The following is a 23,753-nucleotide window of genomic DNA, read 5'->3' on the forward strand; positions in this document are numbered from 1 at the left end:
TACTACCGGTACATGGAAAAGTTGTTTGTTCTGTTATATCCAGGTAGGTCGAGCATGGCCTGAGGTTGACTGAACCAAACCATCACTCCCGAATGTCACAGAGGAACTGGGACCCTGGCTCTGGTCTGATCTGACAAGCTATACCTAGTTTGGAGAAGCAGATATACAGAGCTCCACATCACAGACTAATGTACAGCCCCAACAACAACCATCCTATGAGAAGTGTTGAAGTGTCCAGACAGACAGTTATTCATCCATGTATTTCTGATTACCCTTCTGATTCTGAACTATGAACTGCACATGTCCATCTGCAAACGACTGGTCCAGCTCCCAATGACTGGCCAGCTCTGCAGATACAGTAACTGACAACAACCCAGATGAACGTCTCTTCTGACTGTCACTGACTACATCCATGGTATAACTGCTGTACTATACTGTATTATCTCCTCACTGTGGTACAGAAGGAAATTATCCTGTAACACAAAGAAGCAGCATCAATGTACGGTGGAGGATTTCTACCTTATAGTCAAGCTTTTCTTTCTTAAGTGGTACTATAGAATTGCAAAATGAGGTGAATTTGGATTTAGTGGGCCCGGAAGAATGGACTACAAAACAGGATTCATTTCACTTTGTCTTCAAATAGTAACGTAGGGGTTCAATCTTTTTTCTATTTGTTAATAAAAAGGAGAGGAAAAAAATGTTGCAAAAACCTTGATGTTAATAAAGTTGAAAAATTTGGTTTTTTATAATGTGGTGGTTGCATGGGTCTTTTTTGTCTATGTTGTGGACATTCCATGTACTGTCCTGTGTTGAGATTTGCCTGTACCCTGCACACGCACACACACACACACATGCACTCACGCGCACAAACATGCAGTCACAACTCACACACACACACACACACATGCACTCACGCGCACAAACATGCAGTCACAACTCACACACACATGCACTCACGCGCACAAAAATGCAGTCACAACTCACACACACACACATGCACTCACGCGCACAAACATGCAGTCACAACTCACACACACACACACACACACACACACACACTGTTCCCCTGTCTTCCCACCCCCATCCGTCCATGGACCTGCTCCCCCTTTATCCATCCCCTTGATAGTGGTGGATACCCCTCCAGCCAATGCACACTGCTATACAGCCACTCTGTCCTGACAGAACCCCTGGAATATTATGGTCACAAAATGATAGAAACAATGAATTTTGGTTTACAGTAGTAAGTAGGTACCAGCATTGTGACTAGGAGGATGTTGAGAATTGTTCAGATCTACAGTAACAGTTCGACATGTCAAATCAAAGTGTATTTGTCAAGTGCGCAAAATACAACAGGTGTAGTAGACCTTACAGTGAAATGCTTACTTACAGGCTCTAACCAACAGTGCAATTTCAACAACAAAAAATATTTTTAAAAAGGTATTAGGTGAACAATGTTAGGTGACATGTTGGGTAAACTCCAGGTTCCAAAGAGGAATACTCACTGTGTTGAACATAAAGATAATACAATTTACATTATTAATTATTCGGCACTCATTAACCAGATTCAGTTGCTAAATAATATTTTCAATTGTGGAAAAAACAGATCACGGAAAGACTACACTTTTAGGATTTGGTATTTGTACAGAGAAATTAGATGTCCTAGACTTAATCTTTTTTCTTTACATCATCCAACTTTTTAATGATTTATACCATATAAATCGATTTGCAGGGCATGAGTAATTTAACAAGGCGGAGTCATAGCAAAATAGTGCATTTTGATTGGTCTCGGTTGAGCGTTGGATACGCCCTCATTAAGCATTGTGCACAAACACGCACTGAGCATGCGTGCGACACTGGGTAACTTAATGGAGGACAATCTTTCCTACCCATGGTGAATTGTGAACAAATAATCTTCTGCTTTTGGAGATTTTGAAGTAGCAATCACTCATTACTTGGTCGTCAAGCGTAAGTTAATATTTTAAACAAAAGTAGCTAACTACTGATAAGTAATGTTGCTGAAAATGGTCTTCGCTCTTAGTCAAAACTACGTTAGCGTAACGTACTAACTAACGTTACTTGCTTCTCAAAGTTGTGACGTTATCAGTTGTTGCGTTATCTTTAACGTGTTTGTCAGTATGACATGACACAACTACTATTACTTTGTCTTTGCTATAGCTGAATTACATTATTAAGTAAACAATTATTAATTTGGCTAGGTTTGTAAGGCATCTTGCTAACGCTCTTTTCTGGGGGTAGGTGACAACACTGGGCCCGTCGTTAAATGACTTGGCATTCAACCAATCACAAATGTAGGAATTAATTTCATCAGGATTTCGTCCAATCTGCGAGTGGGCAGGGACTTCGCAATTCGCTGACGTTAGCTGTCTTGAGGAATATTAGCATGCTAGCTTTATGTTGTAGGAAGGAAAAGTTAAGACAACACAACGTTAGCATCATACGAAGCTAGCTACCGTCTCACGGAGGAGATCAGAATTTAGTAAAGGCTTACTGCGAGGTAACGTTAGCTAGATAATTTTAGCTAACTGTCTCGTTTAAATTTGAGTTGTTGTTGCTGATATTAACGTTAGGTATTTGTCAGTATCTAGTTACTACAGCCACAGAGTCAAAATGACTATCGCAACTCATTAAAACAAACATTTGCTTTTTAGTCTTACTTGAAAGTTATGCATAAGGTTCGCAGTTTGGTAAGGTTCGGTTTAAAATAAAATGTTAAGAAACATTTTAGAAATAGGCGGGGTTTATGACTCTGGCTGTGGTAACTAGTGACGACCGGCATCTAGCTAGTTAACTAGCTAGTATGCCAAGAGCTAACTTTAACTAGCTAACGTGTCGTTAGCATTCTGAACTGAAGTAATTTCGACGACATTATCTACCTGGCCCCACAATATGTATTTCTTCTACTGTGTTTTTGTGTGATGATAGTATACACTTCTGTAGTTGCCATAGTAGTAACGTTAGACTAAGCAGAGAGCTCCTGTAAATATGTACATATACATTTATTTGTACGTTTTTTTTTTATCAGCTGTTTTTTTTTTTGATAACATTGAGTTTTATTGCATATTTCTGGTGGTTTTGACCCACAGATGTGCAGATGGACTGGCAGGTAAAGTCATTATGGCTTAGCTAGCTACTTTAGCTGGCTAATTTGTTTCTGTTCAATGATGCATCTGGACACTGTAGCAGCTTTTTTGTTTCACCTGGCTGCTGGTGCCTGATCCTTTTTGAAAATATCAATTGAAGAGTCACCTGAAGCTCGAGAGGAATGGAAGCTGCAGCAAAGCAGTGGTCACCAATCTTTTCTTAGTCAAATATCACTTTCTTAGTCAAAGTGCAAGCTGAGATCCACCGCTTATATTTTTGGGGAACATTACTTTAAAAAAGTAATCCTATGCAACAAGCAGTACCGTAGCAATGAGGTTTGTGCAGTTGGCTATAGGCCCAATATGTTATCACTGCATATTGGCTTTGCTTGAATTGCCCTGCCAATGCATTGTTAGTTATATTAAAACATTTAAGGTAGGATATATGATCTGTTGCTGTTGCATTACTTGTGAGGCACAGCGGAGTGAGCACAGTTAAATAATTTGCTTTATTTTACTGGGCTGATTGTGCCTGCATCTGATGGTCAGTCTCAGCTGAGGGAGAGAGCAGCAGACTGATGAGGGTCCGCTGCTCAACATCCCTCCGCTCTCCCTTTCCTCTTCTGACACTGACCAAAAAGGGACACTGTGTTCCAGCTGATGGCGAAACTTAGTTGCACTGCATTATTTCTGCCTCATGAACAAATTCATGCTGTTACTCCTGTGAACAGAGAAAGTGAAATATTCCTTGATAAAATGTTTTGCTAATAATAAAAATGAAATCCTATTGATGCACATTTCTACTCGTTCATTAGATGCAATGCTGGTTGTAGCACGATGAACGCACATTTTATGGCCTATAAAAAGTATTGACAGAACTTAAACATGAACTCACTCAAAAACAGCTGTTCTTTGCTGTATTTGTTGAGTCTCTCCCGAGTCTAGGGCTGACCCCATTTAGTCAACTGGTTGGTCGATGGGCTGTTTTTAACTTTTTTTTTTTAACCTTTATTTAACTAGGCAAGTAAGTTAAGAACAAATTCTTATTTACAATGATGGCCTAGGAACAGTGGATTTTTACATGTAAGTTTTTACCTTGTCTGCTTGGGGCTTTGATCTTGCAACCTTTCGGTTACAAGTCCAACGCTCTAACCACTAGGCTACCTGCTGCACCAGGTTGATGGGCTACACTTGTGAGAAACAAGTTTTGGTTTATTTCATTACATTTACGAGTTGTCAATTTTATTAATTGTGTTTGGTTTGGAGCGCTTCTTTCAATGTTGAGTTAGGACGCGCACATTGTTTACGCATAGAAGTAGGCCTAGGCTACCTGTCCTGCGCGCTAATGTAGACTTATAAATGTGCCCTTTTGGAACTAACCACATCTGAACTAACCACCACTAATGAGCTTCTCCAAGTAATCTTTTCTTCACTTCAAACAGCAAGTAAACAGTGTTTTTACATCCATTGAGAATGACTGTAGTTCCTCAATGTAGCCTATTTGAACAATATTTCCAGCTAACTTCCTTTCCTATCAGTGTGAAAAGTGGAGAAAAAAAAAGTAATCCTCTGATCCGGTGGAAACATCATAATAGGCCTACCTGATTACTTTTTTATCCCTTGCGCAAATAGCATACAGCTGTGTGTCTGGAGCTCACTGGCCTGGGAAACTCTGAGGGCCCAGGATATACAATGTTGCAAGTTTGTTAGCACATTTTAGGCTGATACAATGTTTCAATTTCCTTGCAGACAGGCCATGATATTTATTTGTATTAGTATATTTTCTACCTGCAGGCTGTTATGTTTTTATTTGTTGGCATTATGTAGGCAATTTTCTTTACATAGTTGGCAATATATATTTTTTTGTTTTTTGTTTGGTTAGGCTGTCCTGATCTCTGGCTCAGGTCATTTGTGTGTCTTAAGCTCAGTAGCTTACATATAGTTGATGTTATTAAAACGTGGAAAAATACACATAAATTGACAAGTAGATTGGTCGAAAGAACAGACAACTTTAAATTTGTCGGGGACAGCCCCTACTCTAATCATGATTTTGAAATCTTTTTGCTGTAGCTTTCTTTTTACACCTGCTTCATTTCTGTAGACACGGTAATCTGAGCTATCCGATTGGTCAGCGGTAGGCCCCGGAAGGCAGAGTTTGAAATGCTTCAAAATCGGAACACTTCCCCTACTCGCCGCTCAGGGCAGCAGATTGGGTGCACCTACCACCAACTACGAGGAATTATTTAATTTAAAAAAGCCTTTTTTTTTTTACAGAAATGTTTGGCGATAGACCAGTCGATTGCGATCGACCGGTTGGTGACCACTGGAGGAAAGGAATGCAGTACTGAGGCAGAAGGTTTGTAGTGAGGACGACTGACTACTACTCTGAACTGTGTGTGGTGAGCTTTCTGGCGCCCAGAGCTGCTGAGGCATCACCTAAGTGGGTGTCACACATTGTGAAGGAGCAGGTCCAGTAGCTACACAACTCAAGCTCGTTCCCTGAGTAGCCCTCTACATCAGTGTTTCCCAACCAGGCAGTCCCCAGCGGGTACGTGGTGGAAAATAAAAAATAATGTTTGCGCTGGGTATGGGCCAAATCGGAAGGAAGTGGTACTCGCTAAGCAAGCAGTGTTAAGTAGTTTACACAAACAGTTGGTGTGCGACAGGTGGTCGAGACTGTATATGTTATCAACGATGCAATGCCACAGTGGCTACAGTCCATTAATTATTCCTGATATAATTTATACAAAGACAGAATTCACAAATGCTATAGCACAACGGCAGAGTCATGTCTTAAATGTAAAACCAACAGTGACTTAATGATTCATGCCTTCTGGGAATGCTATGAAGTCAAAGTTATGGGCGGAATTAGAAAGTTGGTAGACAGAAGTTTTACAATATAAATGTACTTTTTAATCTCTTTAATCTTTAAAAAAAAATCTTACGAAAATAAATGCAAATTATTCCTGATAACGAACCTTGAGAATGTCAGACTCCATCCTGTGAAGCACATCGATTGCAATAATGCAAATTATTCCTGATAACTAGACCCATGTGAGAAGTCCTCAAACTTAAAGGGAAAAAAATCAGCCCAAAACCACTAAATATGTGAACAATGTTTTTGTTTCATTTTGGCATTTAAAATAAGGTTGGTAGCAACATGGAAATCTCTTGTGGAAATCTGTTGCAGCTCAAATTGACTACAAAATCTGCAAGGCAATGCCCTCTATGGTTTGGCTGGCTGGCTAGCAAGCAAACATAGCTACACACAATAATACCAAGGACAAGATCAGCATGTAACGTAGCTAGTTAGTGCAGTTTGTTTAGGCGATTTTACAGCTGTCAATTTAGGAGTCTACAATCTCACCATGGTCAATTTGCGGATCGATGTGCTTGGAGTCTGACATTAATGATGATAATGATGCTATATACAGGAGGGTACCAGTACAGAGTAAATGTGCAGGGGTACAGGTAGTCGAGGTAATTTGTACATGTAGGTAGGAGTAAAGTGACTGCATAGATAATAAACAGTGAGTAGTAGCAGTGTAAAAACAAAGGGTGGTGGTGTCAATGTAAATAGTCCGGGTGGCCATTTGATTAATTGTTCAGCAGTCTTATGGCTTAGTGGTAGAATGTGTTAACGGGATTTCAGCCATAAGAAGTTAACGGGATCGATTTGACAACAGCTAGTGAAAGTACAGGGTGCCAAATTCAAACAACAGAAATCTCATAATTAAAATTCCTCAAACAAGTATTATACACCATTTAAAAAATAAACTTGTTGTTAATCCCACCAGTGTCCGATTTCAAAAAGGCTTTACGACGAAAGCATACCATGCGATTGTTAGGTCAGTGCCTAGTCACATTAAAAACAGCCATTTTTCCAGCCAAAGAGAGGAGTCACAAAAAGCAGAAAGAGAAAATGAATCAAACCTTTGCTCTTCATCAGATGGCACTCATAGGACTTCATATTACACAATACATGTATGTTTTGTTCGATAAAGTTCATATTTGTATCCAAAAATCTCAGTTTAGATTGGCATGTAATGTTTTGCTTCCAAAGTATCCAGTGATTTTGCAGAGATCCACATCAATTTACAGAAATACTCATCCTAAATGTTGATAAATACAAGTGTTATGCATGGAATTAAAGATAGATATACTTCTCCTTAATGCAACCGCTGTGTCAGATTTCAAAAAAGCTTTACAGCGAAAGCACACCATGGAATAATCTGAGTACAGCGCTCAGAGACCAAAACAAGCTATACAGATACCCGTCATGTTGTGGAGTCAATAGAAGTCAGAAATAGCATTATAAATATTCACTTACCTTTGCACTCCCAGGAATCCCAATTCCACAATAAATGTTTGTTTTGTTCGATAAAGTCCATAATTTATGTCCAAATACCTCCTTTTTGTTTGCACGTTTAGTTCACAAATTCACAAGGCACAGGCACTTAGTTCAGACAACAGTTCCATTACAGTTTGTAGAAACATGTCAAACGATGTATAAAATAAATCTTTAGGATGTTTTTTATAATCAATCTTCAATAATATTCCTACCTGACAATTCCTTTGTCTTTAGAAATGAAAAGTAACAGAGCTTGTGCTCACGGCCACACGCGAGACTTAGCTCATGGCATTCTGCCAGACACCTGGTTCAAACGGCTCTTATTCGCTCCCCCTTCACAGTAGAAGCCTGAAACTTGGTTCTAAAGACTGTTGACATCTAGTGGAAGCCTAAGGAAGTGCAATCGGACCAAATTTTACATTAAATTGGATAGGCAAAGACTTCTACAAGAAATCTACAAACCTTAGGTTTCCCACTTCTTGGTTGGATTTTTTTCTCAGGTTTTTGCCTGCCATATGAGTTCTGTTATACTCAGACATCATTCAAACAGCTTTAGAAACTTCAGTGTTTTCTATCCAAATCTACTACTAATATGCATATTTTAGCTTCTGGGCCTGAGTAGCAGGCAGTTTACTCTATGCACCGTATTCATCCAAGCTACCCAATACTGCCCCCCAGCCATAAGAAGTTAAAGAAAAAAATCTTCATCCAGTTCGAAGTGAGCAATCGCCTTTTAATAATTTTTAATAACCTTTTATTTAACTAGGCAAGTCAGTTAAGAACACATTCTTATTTACAATGACTGCCTAGGAACAGTGGGTTAACTGCCTTGTTCAGAGGGAGAACGACAGATTTTTACCTTGTCAGCTCGGGGATTCGATCTTGAAACCTTTCGGTTACTAGTCCAACGCTCTAACCACTAGGCTACCTTCCGCTGTTGTGATGTCCAGAAGTTATTTTCAGTCATAAGAGACAGTAGTAGCAGCAACATTATGTACAAAATAAGTTAGGCAATTTTGTCATTGTTTTCCTCATTGTTTATTTCGTTTGAAGCTCATAAAACAGGATTCCCCCCATCTGGCACCATTATTTTGACATGAAGAAGTGAATGTGAGACTATAGGGCGCATGAATTTCGTCAGCAAGAAGTATGACATTACAAATCTTTTCCGTGATGTGAGAATTTAACTTGCTATCTGTAGAATCGTATAACTTTGGAATCGTGACATTACGTACTTTCGAGGAAAATAGACACATTTGACACTGACTTTGAGAAGGGATTGCGTGAAGATTATCTTAGCAACTGCGTGACGCAGCATGACAAGGTGAAAGCGATTGGTTGACAGTCTGCTGGGTGGGGTGTTAGAAGGGAGATATAGTTTCCTTGGATTCCTATAATATCTCTGACAGCGGCATCATGCAATGCACCCTGGACTAAGGAGGCAGGCAAATAGGAAAAATGTGCTAGACCCTCTGTTAAATTACACATTTCTTGAGGTAGGAATATCACAAAAATATCAATGGCCCTTTTCGAGAGAAGACGTCCTCCGAGTTATGACATCGGCCAATATTGAATGTGAAATGTATGATTTCGCGATGTAAGTCTTATTCCTGTTAACTTTCATTGTAGTGAGAGCGACTTTATGGCTGTGTTATGCATACCGGCTGGATTTCTGCCTGCTTGAACACCAGTATCTAACATAAACATGAAATTACCCTGGGAATCGGTAGGACATCACTCAGATACACAACAAGAAATTAACATTCAAAATGGGTGAACATTTCCTTTAACACAAAATGATAAGTCAGAGGTGAAGGATTGGCTATCAAAATGTGATGCAATTAACACAGACATCAGATCAACAACAAAAACACATGTTCTCTCTTGCTCTGATCTGCAGACACTGGACAACTCCAGGATGGCAACAGACACTGCATCCCAGCAGACTCCTGGCTCCAAGATCATGACCTTTCACCCTTCCATGGAGGAGTTTAAGGACTTCAGCCGTTACATCGCCTACATGGAGTCACAAGGAGCTCACCGAGCTGGAATGGCTAAGGTTAGTGTGTGTGTGTGTTTGTTCTGAAGATAGAATGATGACTGCTTATGCATATTATGTTTCAAATGTTTATATCCCATTCTATAAAGAATACACTCTGCATAAATTAAGACAATGCTATGTTTTGTGTGTGTGTGTGTTGCAGGTTATTTCACCCAAAGACTGGAAGCCCAGACGTACTTATGATGACATAGATGACCTGGTGATCCCTGCTCCTATACAGCAAGTGGTGACTGGCCAGTCCGGTCTCTTCACACAGTACAACATCCAAAAGAAACCCATGACCGTCCGAGAGTTCCGCAAGACTGCCAACACAGACAAGTGAGCTTTCACACTGTTAAACATGGTACTCATTTTTAACATAGTTATACACATGGTTGTAATATAGTACATTCACATTGTTAACAAAGTTCTACACATGGTACATGTTATAGGACACATGATACATTGTTATAGGCTACACATGGTTGTAATATTGGTTTTATTTCTCAAAACACTGTTGAAGCCATGGATCACAGGCAACAGCCACACTGAGCTAAAGGCTAGAGTGGGACACTAATCCGTAATCTTATAAGAAATCCCGGTGAACCATCAAACAGGCAAAACGTCAATACAGGACTGAGATTGAATCCTACTATACTGGCTCTGACGCTTGTTGGCTGTGGCATGGCCTGCAAACTATTACGGACTACAAAGGAAAACCCAACTGCGAGCTGCCTAGTGACGTGAGCCTACCAGACGGGCTGAATGTATGCATGCATGAGAGCACCAGCTGTTCCGGATGACTGTGTGATCACGCTCTCTGTAGCCGATGTGAGCAAGACTTTTTAAACAGGTCAACATTCAAAAGGCTGCGGGGCCAGAAGTCTACTCCAAGCATTCGTGGCCCATTTGGCAAGTGTCTTCACTGACAGTTTCAACCTCTCCCTGACTGAGTCTGTAATACCTACATGTTTCAAGCAGACCAACATAGCCCCTGTGCCCAAGAAAGTGAAGGTAGCCTGCCTAAATGACGACCACCCCGTAGTACTCTCGTTGGTAGCCATGAGGTGCTTTGAAAGGCTGGTCATGGCTCACATCTACACCATCATCCCAGAAACCCTAGGCCCGCTACAATTCGCATACCGCCACAACAGATCCACAGATGATGAAATCTCAATCCTACTCCACGCTGCCTTTTCCCACCTGGACAAAGGAACGCCTACGGAAAGTATTCAGAACCTGGACTTTTTCTACATTTTGTTACATTAGTCTAATTCTAAAATTGATTCAATTGTTTTTTTCCCCCTTAATCTACATAGGATTTGACATAGGATTTCAGACCCTTTACTCAGTACTTTGTTGAAGCACCTTTGTCAGTGATTACAGCATCGAGTCTTCTTGGGTATGATGATATTATGTTATTGACTGTACGTTTGATTGTGTAAGTCTGTTTTGTCGCACTGCTTTGCTTTATCTTGGCCAGGTCAGTTGTAAATGAGAACTTGTTCAACTGGCCTACCTGGTTAAATAAAGATGAAATAAAAACAAGCTTGGCCCAACTATATTGGGAGTTTCTCCCAATCCTCAAGCTCGGTCAGGTTGGATGTGGAGCGCTGCTTCACAGCTATTTTGAGGTTTCTCCAGAGATGTTTGATTGGGTTCAAGTCCAGGGTCTGGCTGGGCCACTCGAGGACATTCAGAGACTTGTCCCGAAGATTCTCCTGCATTGCCTTGGCTGTGTGCTTAGGGTCGTTGTCCTGTTGGAAGGTGAACCTTCGCCCCGGTCTGAGGTCCTGAGCGCTCTGGAGCAGATTTTCATCAAGGATCTCTCTGAACTTTGCTCTGTTCATCTTTCCTTCGATCCTGACCAGTCTCCCAGTCCCTGCCACTGAAAAACATCCCCACAGCATGATGTTGCCACCCGTTTCCTCCAAATGTGGTGCTTGGCATTCATGCCAAAGAGTTCAATCTTGGTTTCATCAGACCAGAGAATCTTGTTTCTCATGTTCTGAGTTTCCTGTAAGTGCCTTTTACTGAGGAGTGGCTTCCGTCTGGCCACTCTACCGTACAGGCCTGATTTGGTGGAGTACTGCAGAGATGGTTGTCCTTCTGGAAGGTTCTCCCATATCCACAGAAGAAGTCTGGAGCTCTGTCGGTGACCATCGGGTTCTTGGTCACATCCCTGACCATGGCCCTTCTCTCCAAATTGCTCAGTTTGGCTAGCAAGAGTCTTGGTGGTTCCAAATGTCTTCTGTTTAAGAATGATGGAGGCCACTGTTCTTGGGGACCTTCAATGCTGCAGACATTTGTTTTGGTACCTTCACTAGATTTGTGCGGACACAATCCTGTCTCGGAGCTCTACGGACAATTCCTTCGACCTCATGGCTTGGTTTTTGCTCCAACATGCAATTGTGGGACAATATGTAGACTGGGGTGTGCCTTTCCAAATCATGTCCAATCAATTAGATTTACCACCGGTGGACTCCGTTCAAATTGATCATCCATGAGCTGTTTCTACAATGGAAACAGTATGCACCTGAGCTCAATTTCGAGTCGCATAGCAAAGGGTCTGAATACTTATGTAAATAAGATATGTTTTTAGTAAATATATTGACTTTCGCTTTGTCATTATGGGGTGTTGTGTTTTGAGGAAAAGTCTAGGGGTATGAATACTTTCTGAATGCAGTGTGTATTTTTTATTTGTGAAATATAAATATTGATACATTACTAGCTCAAACACAATCTGCAAAGATTAGTTAATTGCATATCAGTGGCTCAGCACTGCTACATAGTACATACACCAAAGTAGGTTGGGCCATATCCAGATTTTCATATCGTCATACCGTCCTCCTCATCCCTGAATTTACGGTATTACTGGCATGGCCCACAAGGGGCGGCAAAGTTAGAGCATCCCATTGGGCCTCTACCAGAATGCTAACAAAATTAGCACAAACTAATAGTGACATTACATAGACAGTGTTTAGCTAAACGGTAACGAGCGAAAGCGAACATAACTAATTGCAAAGCCAGCTCAAAGTTATGAATGAATGAATGTATGTGAATGAATGAATGAATGAATGAATGTATGAATGTAATTTTTGGTGAGTTCGGACATTTCCAAGCAAAAGAGAGCGAGGGGGGAAACTGTGCAAATCAACAAAGTTGTGATGAATGCTCTTCTGTGTACACTGAGCAGAGGGGGAGAATGGAGGAGGAAAAACCGCTAGTAAGTAGCAAAGGGGGGGGAAATGGTAACTGTATGTATCTCTTCCAGAACTTGTTTTTAACTTCTGGCAGAAATCCATTAGCTTATGGCAAACATTTAGCCATTGAATTTCATACAAGTGCAACTTCATCACCTCCTGTGCGTCGCACAACAGAGACTTGCCCATAGTTATAGAACGTTATGGACTCACCAGCTCCTGCTTTCTCCTGTTATGCTATTTACAAACAAACACGTGACTGGCTCAACTGCTCTGGGGAACTTCATAATGTGGTATTCATGTCACTGAGGAAGAGAGGGTAATGTGTAACATTTACTTTGTCAGGATTTGTTGTTAGCCATCAGGGATCTTTTGGGAGAAGAGACAGTCTGGTACCAGTCACCATGACAGCCGTGAGTTGGAGTGAGCACTTTGGGGCTGAGGTCAGGTCAAATGAAGTGAGGAAGAATGGGTATCACTAAAGTTCTTACTAGCAACAGATGCATTGGCTGTTCAGATGTGTCGGAGGAGACTCCGCATTGGAGAAAGGGTTAAATATCAGTGCTTTATGTGAATATGTTGTCTGTTCAGCTGTTCGATCCTTTGAGAAGAATAAACTTGGTTTGAGCTTTCATAGTGTCTTGAGTTCTTACTGATAATTAGAACCTTACATCTAAGTATTACAGAAGTTGACTGCAGGTATTAACTGAAAGTAGCTACAAATATTAAAATGTATTGGAGAAATTTCCAAGAAATAGTGTTGACAATATTGAAAAACCAGCCTACCCCATTTTGATATAGTCCCAAGTTTACACCATAGCTCAGCAGATTTTAATTTCAAATGAAAAATTAATGTTTATGCAGCAAATGTGCATCGAACCAAATTCAATCGATTAGTTTTTTAATCAAACTGAGTCGCACCAAATCGTTCCTGTATCGTATTGGAGTCCATGGCATGTATCTAGAAAAGTATCGAATCGTCTTGAAAAGGAAACATATACAGCCCTACTTGTTTAGTTATCTTCTGTTACTTTTGTTGTAGGTTCTGTAACCCCCGATATGTGGATTTTGATGAGCTGGAGAGAAAGTTTTGGAAGAACCTGACTTTTAACCCCCCTCTCTATGGAGCGGATGTCAACGGAACACTCTATGATCCAGTGAGTGATTTCCATCTCATTCCATGACCATTCCATGTTCTAATTCTATTTCAATAGACCATTCACTGTCATTAAACAAGCTTTTACTTTACCAATGTATTCTCCAAACATCAGCCCTCCATTTGGCTCCATTTCGGATTTGAACCCACAGCCTTCTGTTTAAATGTCAATGTCGTCACCCTTAAAGTTCCAAAGCAGCCATTTTTATATCAATATCAAATAATTTCTGGGTAAAAATGAAGTATCTTGTGACTGTACAACCGTTTTCTTTTTGACCATTTTAATTGAGAACATAGCTTCTCAGCAAAGAGCAATTTCTCAAGCAAGAATTCTTCTAGGATTGTCTGGCAGTGGTCTGAGTGGGGAGAGAAACTGAAAACTGCTGTTATTGGTTTGGAACTCTTATTGGTCTATTAACAAATGTAACGCCAGGTGATGTCACCAGCAGGCCAAAACTCCATCCCACCACAACAGGCTTACATTTCAGGCTGCCTTTTGAAACCGCTCTTATCATTTTCACAGTATTTTTCCAACCTCAACTACACTGGGCCTTTAACAACATCGTCTCTGCTTTCGCTCTCTTAGGACGTGACAGAGTGGAACATTGGTCATCTGAACACTATCCTGGACACTGTGGAGCGAGAGAGTGGGATCAAGATCAAAGGGGTAAACACTCCTTACCTGTATTTTGGCATGTGGAAGAGTACCTTCGCCTGGCACACTGAAGACATGGATCTCTACAGCATCAACTACCTTCACTTTGGAGAGCCCAAGTCCTGGTAGAGTTTAGTTTTATTTATTTTGCATAGTTAGAAAAACAGAAGGTTCAGTGCAGTGAAGTTATACCAATAGATATTTACTGTATGTCGATTTTACAGTTTACAAATTAAACGTGTGTGGGTTGTTATTATTATACGTAACACCCAACACTAGCGTCTTGTCCAGGAGGTGTATTTGTACATCGAGCTGCTTCATACTACCCTATGGGCCGCTCTGGCTAGGACAAAGCTTATTTTATTTACTTACCTAACACATAGCATCTTGACAACCACTGACATCATTGCTCTTATCTCTCTACAGGTATGTTGTTCCCCCTGAACATGGGAAGAGATTGGAGCGTCTCGCTAAAGGTACTTGAAAATAATTTTCCTTATTGTGTATCTATGTCCAGAGTAGTCAGCAGAATTCTTAACATAATTGACTTCTTCTCATGCAGGGTTTTTCCCTGGGAGTGCTCAGAGCTGTGAAGCTTTCCTGCGGCACAAGATGACTCTAATCTCACCCTCCATCCTGAAGAAATACGGCATACCATTTGAGAAGGTGACTTCTCTTTCAATGGCATAATACAATCAGCTTTACTGACCAAAAACTTTCTGGCTATACTGTAAGCTACATACATAAGTATTCACCCCCTGAGTTAATACTTTGTAGAAGCACCTTTGGCGGCGATTACAGCTTTGAGTCGTCTTAGGTATGCCTGTATCAGCTTTGCACATCTGTGTTAAGTCTTTCGGCAGATTTTCAATGGGATTCAAGTCTGGGCTGTGGTTGGGCCACTCAAGGACATTCACATTCCATTTCAGCATGGCTTGGGGTCATTGTCCTGTTGGAATGTAAATCTTTGCCCCAGTCTAAGGTTGTTTGTACTCTGAAGCAGGTTCTCATTAAAGATTTGCCTGTATTTGGTTCTATTCATTGTTCCCTCTATCTTTACCACCCAGTCCCTCTCGCTGAAAAGCATCCCCATAGCATGATGCTGCCATCACCATGCTTCACGGTAGGGATGGTGTTAGATTGGTGATGAGCTATGCCTGGTTTTCACCAGCCATAGTGATTTGCATTCAGGCCAAAGCGTAATCTTTGTCTCACCAGACTACAAAATCTTTTGCCACGTCTTTCATGTGTCTTTTCGAACTCCAGGCGTGCTATCATGTTTAATTTCTCATGAGTGGTTTCTGTCTGACCACTCTCCAATAAAGCCCAGATTGGTGAAGTGCTATAGAGACTGTTGTCCTTCTGGCAGGTTCTCCAGTCTTAGCAATTTAACTCTGTAACTATGTCAGTGGTTATTGGGTTCTTAGTCACCTACCTGACCAAGGCCCTTAGCCGGTTTCTCAGTTTGGTCGTATGGCCGGCTCTAGGTAGTTCAATATTTTTTTTTCATTTCCTGGAACTTTCATCACTCTAGAAATGTTTTCTACCCTTCGCCAGATATATGCATCATCACAATTTTATCTCTGAGATGTACGGACAGTTCTTTGGACTTAGCACTGTCGACCTTTGGACCTTAAATAGACAGGTGTGTTTCTTTCAAAATCATGTCCAAACAATTGAATTGTCCACAGGTGTATTCCAATCAAACTGTAGAAACATCTCAAGAATGATCAAAGGAAATGGGATGCACCTGAGCTCAATTTGTAGTGTCATAGCAAAGGGGTGTGAATACTTAAGTAAATTAGATTTTCTGTATTGTCTAAACATGTTTTCACTTTGTCATATGGGGTATAGTGTGTAGATGGGTGTGATGTTTTATTTAATCCATTTTGAATTCAGGTTGTAACAACGTGGCATAAGTTAAAGGGTATGAATGCTTTATGAAAGCACTGTATGTAGGCAAAAAGTGAAATTGAGCAAGCAATATCAAGATAGAAGAATTGAATGAAGTCAAAAGAAAGCGTATAGCTTATTAAAGAAACTATGCGTAGAGTAGGCCTATTTCCACAGCCTATTAGCAATGTAGGCTACAGCCTACCTACAATGTATAGAAGCCTAGGCATAATAAGAGAGCATTTATTAAAATGCGACTCATTGAATATTCATACAATTCTGGGGACAGCAGAGTTGTGTGCTCTGCAGTTGAGGCTCCTTGACTGTCACTTGTGTGTGGGCACAATCTTTCTCGCCACGGCTCGAACATAGCGTAATAGGCAACTTTAAAAAGGTTTGGCTCTAAAATACCTTTGTCATGATTCTGCTGGTCCTTCCTGACGCAAGCGAGCATGCGCTAGCGGTTCTTGTTGGGGAAGTTGGCCGATACCATCATATCACTGTTTGTGTGCACTTAATCACTATAGGACAAAGATTGACATCACCCAACCCTAGTGTCCACCTCTTTAGATCAGTGGTCTGACTTGTGTGTGTCTATGTGTTTAGATCACGCAGGAGGCAGGTCAGTTCATAGTGACCTTCCCTTTTGGCTACCATGCTGGTTTCAACCACGGCTTCAACTGTGCAGAGTCCACCAACTTTGCCACACAGCGATGGATTGATTATGGCAAAATAGCCACACTGGTATGTACAGATGAATTAATATGTACAAATGAATTAACACATTGAATGTGTGATTCCAGGTCATATGGTTGTGTGTGTGAATGGTGTTTTGTCGTGTGGTTGGTAAAAGCATGGCACTAGCAAAGGCAAGGTTATGGATTTAACATCTCCTGGGTACGTGGGACGGTAGCGTCCCACCTGTCAACAGCCAGTGAAACTGCAGGGCGCCAAATTCAAAACAGAAATTCCATAATTAAAATTCCTCAAACATACATGTATTTTACACCATTTTAAAAGATACACTTGTTGTAAATCCAGCCACAGTGTCCGATTTAAAAAAAAAAAAAAAAGGCTTTACGACGAAAGCACACCAAACGATTATGGTAGGTCAGAGCCAAGTCACAGAAAAACACAGCCAAAGAGAGTCACAAAAAGTAGAAATATAGATAAAATTAATCACTAACCTTTGATGCTTTTCATCAGATGACATTCATAGGACTTCATGTTACACAATACATGTATGTTTTGTTCGGTAAAGTTCATATTTATATCCAAAAATCTGAGTTTACAGCAAGTCAGCACCTCAGGAGTAAATGTCAGTTGGCTTTTCATAGCCGATCATTAAAAGTATCTCTACCACTCTACCACTGTCCGGTGAACAGGTTAGGATTTCATAGTCGCAGGCAGAACGGTTGAAACTGGAGCAGCAGCACGGCCAGGTGGACTGGGGACAGCAAGGAGTCATCATGCCAGGTAGTCCTGAGGCAATGTCCTAGGGCTCAGGTCCTCCGAGAGAGAGAGCGAATTAAAGAGAGCATACTTAAATTCACACAGGACACCGGATAAGACAGAAGTACTCCAGATATAACAAACTGACCCTAGCCCCCGACACAAACTACTGCAGCATAAATACTGGAGGCTAAGACGGGAGTGGTCAGGAGACATTGTTGCCCCTTCCGATGATACCCCCAGACAGGGCCAAACAGGAAGGATATAACCCCACCCACTTTGCCAAAGCACAGCCCCCACACCACTAGAGGGATATCTTCAACCACCAACGTACCATCCTGAGACAAGGCAGAGTATAGCCCACAAAGATCTCCGCCACGGCACATCCCAAGGGGGGGGGCGCCAACCCAGACAGGAAGATCACATCAGTTACTCAACCCACTCAAGTGACTCACCCCTCCTAGGGACGGCAAGGAAGAGCACCAGTAAGCCAGTGACTCAGCCCCTGTAATAGGGTTAGAGGCAGAGAATCTCAGTGGAAAGAGGGGAACCGGCCAGGCAGAGACCGCATCCGCCATGTTGGAGTCGACATTAGTCAGAAATAGTTATAAATATTCACTTACCTTTGATCTTCATCAGAATGCACTCCCAGGAATCCCAGTTCCACAATAAATGTTTGTTTTGTTCGATAATGTTCATTTATGTCCAAATATCTACTTTTATTAGCTTTTTTAGCAAAACGTTCCGTTAGTGTATAGAATCAATCTTTAGGATGTTTTTAACATAAATATTCAATAATGTTCCATCCGGAGAATTCCTTTTTCTTCAGAAATGCAATGGAACGCAGGTCGCTTTCATGTGAACGCTCGTGGCTGCTGGCAGACCTCTGACTCAATCCCCTCTCATTCGGCCCCACTTCACAGTAGAAGCGTCAAACAAGTTTCTAAAGACTGACATCTAGTGGAAGCCTTAGGAAGTGCAACATGACCCCATCGACACTGTATTCGATTGGGCAAGGGTCGAAAAACTACACCTCAGATTTCCCGCTTCCTGGTTGGATTTTTTTCTCAGGTTTTTGCCTGCCATATGAGGTCTATTATACTCACATCATTCAAACATTTTTAGAAACTTCAGTGTTTTCTATCCAAATCTACTAATTATATGCATATTCTACCTTTTATGGCAGAGTAGCAGGTAGGTTAATTTGGGCACTCTTTTCATCTAAAATTCCCAATGCTGCCCCCTACCCTAGAGAAGTTAACTCCAGCAAGTATCACATAAAAAAAAAAAAGAATCCATGCATTCACTCACTTACTGTAAGCTGCCTTGGCTAAGAGTCTAGTAAGTGGCATTTATTGTATTATATTCTCATGACCAATCCCTGTCCTATCTCTCCCAGTGCTCGTGCCGTAAAGACATGGTGAAGATCTCCATGGATGTGTTTGTGAGGAAGTTCCAACCAGATCGCTACAAGGCATGGAAGGCAGGGAAAGACAACATTCCTATTGACCACTCCAAGCCCACGCCAGAGGCTGCTGAATTCCTGACGGGAGAGAAGACAGGGGAGCCTGGGAAGGAGGGTCCAAGCCCCAGCGAGGCCCCTGACCAGGAGGAGGACACCCCAGGCACCACTGCACAGGAGGAGACGAGGTCTGTACTTTACTGTTCTCACTTACCCTGTCAGGTTTACTTAGTAGCAATGCACAAATCATGGTATAGCTATATATGGACACTCAATCACTATGGTACTTTTTAATGATGAGTGTATATCTATCTATCTATATGTGTGTGTGTGTGTGTATGATAAATAGATTTGAAACTTGTATGTCATTGTGGTGAAATAAGTATTAGCCAGTTATAATTGTAATGGCTTAGCACAATAAGAAAAGACGATAAGTATTTACCTGGCTAAAAGAGGAATATAATTTCTATTGTTTACAGGAAACTCATTCAACAATTTTACGTGAAGTTGTGTGGAAAAAGGACTGGGGGGTGAATTTTTTTTTTTTTTTTCCATGGGCAAAGAAATTCAAAAGGTGTGAATATTAACAGTCATTTTGATCCAAATGTACAAATTGTCCAAACAGATCAAGGTCGATGGATGATTTAAAATGTTATTGGACCTTAAACCGATATGGCCTATTAACCTATACGGTCCAAATAAGGATGACCCACGTTTCTTTGAAAATATAGTATTACTATATACAAGTATTACTTTTTTCCCTTAACGGTAGGGGTCAAAATTATTGGCACCTAAAGATCCTTATAAATAAAGTAGTCAAAAGTTTAGTATTTGGTCTCATATTCCTAGCACGCAATGACTATATCAAGCTTGTGATCCTACACACTTGTTGGATGCATTGGCAGTTTGATTCGGTTGTTTTGATCATTTTGTTCCCAGTAGAAATTAATGGTAAATAATGCATTGTCATTGGAGTCACTTTTAATGTAAAAAATGATTACGAATAATCCTGAATGATTTGTGAATAATGATGAGTGAGAAAGTTAGATGGTCAAAGATAACACATGTTAACAGGGTGGGAATAATTTTTCGTCCACCAGCCACTGTGGGAGGTAGATAAAAAAAAAATCTGAGTGGCTGGTACTTTTAAGTATTTAAAAAAAAAAAATTTACCAACAAGTTAGTTTTTTTTCTCCATGATTACACCTTATTACTAATAAGTAAAGGGGTATGTCGCTTAATTTTATTTTTGTGAACTGCGTCTGTTAAGACAATTTACACTGAACAAAAATATGAACTCATCATGTGAGAAAAGATCCCAGAAATGTTCCATACAAAATTAATTTCTGTCAAATTGAATGCACAAATTTGTTTACATCCCTGTCAGTGAGCATTTTTCCTTTGCCAATATAATCCTTCCACGTGCCAGGTGTGGCATATCAAGAAGCTGATTAAACATTATGATCATTACACAGGTGCACCTTGTGCTGGGGACAAAAGGCCATTAAGATTGTGCAGCTTTGTCACACAATGCCACATGCAATTGGAATGCCCACCACAGCATTGAATACTCATTTTGTTACCATAAGCCGCCTCCAACGTTGTTTTCAAGAATTTAGCAGAACATCCAACCAGCCTCACAACCGCAGACCACGTGTAACAAAGCCAGCCCAGTACCACCTCATCCGGCTTCTTCAAGTGCGGGATCGTCTGAGACCAGACACTTGGACAGCTGATGAAACTGAGGAGTATTTCTGTCTGTAAGAAAACCCTTTTATGGGGAAAAACTCATTCTGATTGGCTGGGCCTGGCACCACAGTGGGTGGGCCTGGCTCCCAAGATTAGGGCCTAATTAATTTATTTCAATTGACTGATTTCCTTATTAATTGTAACTTAGTAAAATTGTTGTATGTTGCTTTTATATTTTTGTTTGGTATAGATCCAATAATACAAACAGATGAACATCAAGAAAGTTCCTTCCCTGCCACAATGCTGAGTGATACGGACTATTTATTATTATAGTTCAGGGCTCTACGCTAACATTTTTTACAAGGAGTACATGATGTGCTTCTAAGTAGAAATGTAGAAGCACACAAATTTAGGAGAGACAGTGATTAAAAGTTAATGAATACAGTTTTTGGAGAGTGTGCTTGATTGACCATGGAGCAATCGTTAGATGAGACAGCGGTTCAGCTGGCCCGGGACAGGCCGTTTCAGTGGTAACTCGGGCACTTAGCAGCAGAATGTTGCAGCAAACTCAAATTAACATTGAAAACCAAAATAGGATGTGAACAAAATATTTAAATGGCCAAGAAACACGAGGACAAAGTCATACTTAAGTTGCCTTGTCAATTCGACAGGTGGGCTTTGGATAATAAATAAAACTGTTGCCAAATAGTGTGGCCAATGTGGCAGGTAAAATATACATTCTTACCCACCAATTACAAAATCTACCCTCATTTGGCCAGTGTTAATCACCAACGCTCCATGCTAACCTCCCCTGTTATTGGTACTAGTGAGAGGTTAGCATGTGTTGGGGGTATGACCTTTGGCCCTCTAACTTTTTCTGTCATTATTCACAAGTCATTTAGGATTATCTGTGATCAGGGTAACATCCACATTAATGTAGAAGTGAGCCAGATGTCTCGCCGGATGTATATACAGTGCCTTTGGAAAAGATTCCGATGCCTTGACTTTTTCTACATTTTGTTACGTTGCAACCTGATTTTAAACTAGATTAAATAAAACAATCTACACACAATACCCCATTATGACAAAGCTAAAGGTTTTTTAAAAATAGAAACGGCAATGCCTTACTTACGTAAGTATTCTTACTCTTCGCAATGAGACTCGATTGAGCTCAGATGCATCCTGTTTCCATTGATCATCCTTGATGTTTCTACAACAAGAGTACACAAGTGGTAAAGTCCATTGATTGGACATGATTTGTAAAGACACAGACCTGTCTATAAAGGTCCCACAGTTGACAGTGCATGTCAGAGCGAAAACCAAGCCATGAGGTCGAAAGGAATTGTCCGTAGCGCTCCGAGACAGGATTGTATCGTGGCACAAGATTCTCTGTTCTGATGAAACCAAGATTGAATTCTTTGGCCTTAATGCCAAGCGTCACGTCTGGAGGAAACCTGGCACCATCCCTACGGTGAAGCATGGTGGTGGCAGCATCATGCTATGGTAATGTTTTTCAGTGGCAGAGACTGGGAGACTAGTCAGGATTGAGGAAAAGATGAACGGAGCAAAGTACAGTGCCTTGCAAAAGTATTCATCCCGCTTGCTGTTTTTACTATTTTGTTGCATTACAACCTGTAATTTAACTGGATGTTTATTTGGATGTCATGTAATGGACATAAATTAAATTGTCCGAAAAATAACTTGTAATAAAAAACGGAAAGTGGTGTGTGCATATCAATCAAATGTATTTATAAAGCCCTTCTTACATAAGCTGATGTCACAAAGTGCTGTACAGAAACCCAGCTTAAAACAGAAAGCAATGCAGGTGTAGAAGCACGGTGGCAAGGAAAAACTCCCTAGAAAGGCCAGGACCTAGGAAGAAAACCTAGAGTGGAACAAGGCTATGAGGGGTGGCCTCTTCTGGCTGTTATAATGCTCATAGATGACCGGCAGGGTCAAGTAATAGTAATCACTTTGGTTGTAGAGGGTGCAACAGGCCAGCACCTCAGGAGTAAATGTCAGTTGGCTTTTCATAGCTGATCATTGAGTCTATTGCTCCTGCTGTCTCTAGAGAGTTGAAAACAGCATGTCTGGGACAGGTAGCACGTCCGGTGAACAGGGCATGATTCCATAGCCTCAGGCAGAACAGTTGAAACTGGAGCAGCAGCACGGCCAGGTGGACTGGGGAAACGAGTCGTCAGGCCAGGTAGGCCTGAGGCATGGTCCTACAGCTCAGGTCCGCCTCTGAGAGGGAGTGTACTTAAATTCACACAGGACACTGGATAAGACAGCAGAAATACGCCAGCTATAACAGACTGACCCTAGCCCGCTGGCACGTACATTTCTGCAGCATAAATGCTGGAGGCTGAGACATGAGGGGTCGGGAGACACTATGACCCCGCCCGACGATACCCCCGGACAGGGCCAAACAGGCAGCATATAACCCCACCCATTTTGCCAAAGCACAGCCCCACACCACTAGAGGGATATCTTCAACCACCAACTTACTGTCTGAGACGAGGCCGACTTAAAGGTTGAGACTGAGTCTGCGTCTCTCATGGATAAGCAGACCATTCCATAAAAATGTAGCTCTATAGGAGAAAGCCCTGCCTCCAGCTGTTTGCTTAGAAATTCTAAGGATGGTAAGGAGGCCTGCGTCTTGTGACCGTAGCGTACGTGTAGGTATGTACGGCAGGACCAAATCGTAAAGATGGGTAAGAGCAAGCCCATGTAATGCTTTGTTGGTTAGC

The 23,753-nt window shown here is 41.2% G+C and overlaps 1 protein-coding gene across 7 annotated transcripts in view; it reads left to right on the top strand.

The window, feature by feature from the left end:
- Positions 1-1,831: 1,831 nt before the first annotated feature.
- Positions 1,832-23,753, top strand: part of LOC110521735 (lysine-specific demethylase 4A) — a 49,213-nt gene continuing 27,291 nt past the window's right edge. Inside the window, exons 1-10 of one of the 7 annotated variants that reach the window (XM_021599554.2) lie at positions 1,832-1,965; positions 5,376-5,500; positions 9,353-9,511; positions 9,657-9,832; positions 13,739-13,853; positions 14,439-14,632; positions 14,934-14,983; positions 15,070-15,173; positions 17,007-17,144; positions 19,252-19,502. In XM_021599554.2, the coding sequence (XP_021455229.1) occupies positions 9,371-9,511; positions 9,657-9,832; positions 13,739-13,853; positions 14,439-14,632; positions 14,934-14,983; positions 15,070-15,173; positions 17,007-17,144; positions 19,252-19,502 (1,169 nt within the window). In that variant the 5' untranslated portion in view covers positions 1,832-1,965; positions 5,376-5,500; positions 9,353-9,370. Of the gene's footprint in view, positions 1,966-2,371; positions 2,516-5,375; positions 5,501-5,522; positions 5,650-9,093; positions 9,179-9,352; positions 9,512-9,656; positions 9,833-13,738; positions 13,854-14,438; positions 14,633-14,933; positions 14,984-15,069; positions 15,174-17,006; positions 17,145-19,251; positions 19,503-19,793; positions 20,783-23,753 lie in introns of those variants that run through there. The other 6 variants (XM_021599552.2, XM_021599553.2, XM_036968613.1 and 3 more) reach the window with 6 other exon arrangements.

This window comes from Oncorhynchus mykiss, chromosome 30 (assembly GCF_013265735.2).
Source record: "Oncorhynchus mykiss isolate Arlee chromosome 30, USDA_OmykA_1.1, whole genome shotgun sequence".
Lineage (NCBI taxonomy): Eukaryota > Metazoa > Chordata > Actinopteri > Salmoniformes > Salmonidae > Oncorhynchus > Oncorhynchus mykiss.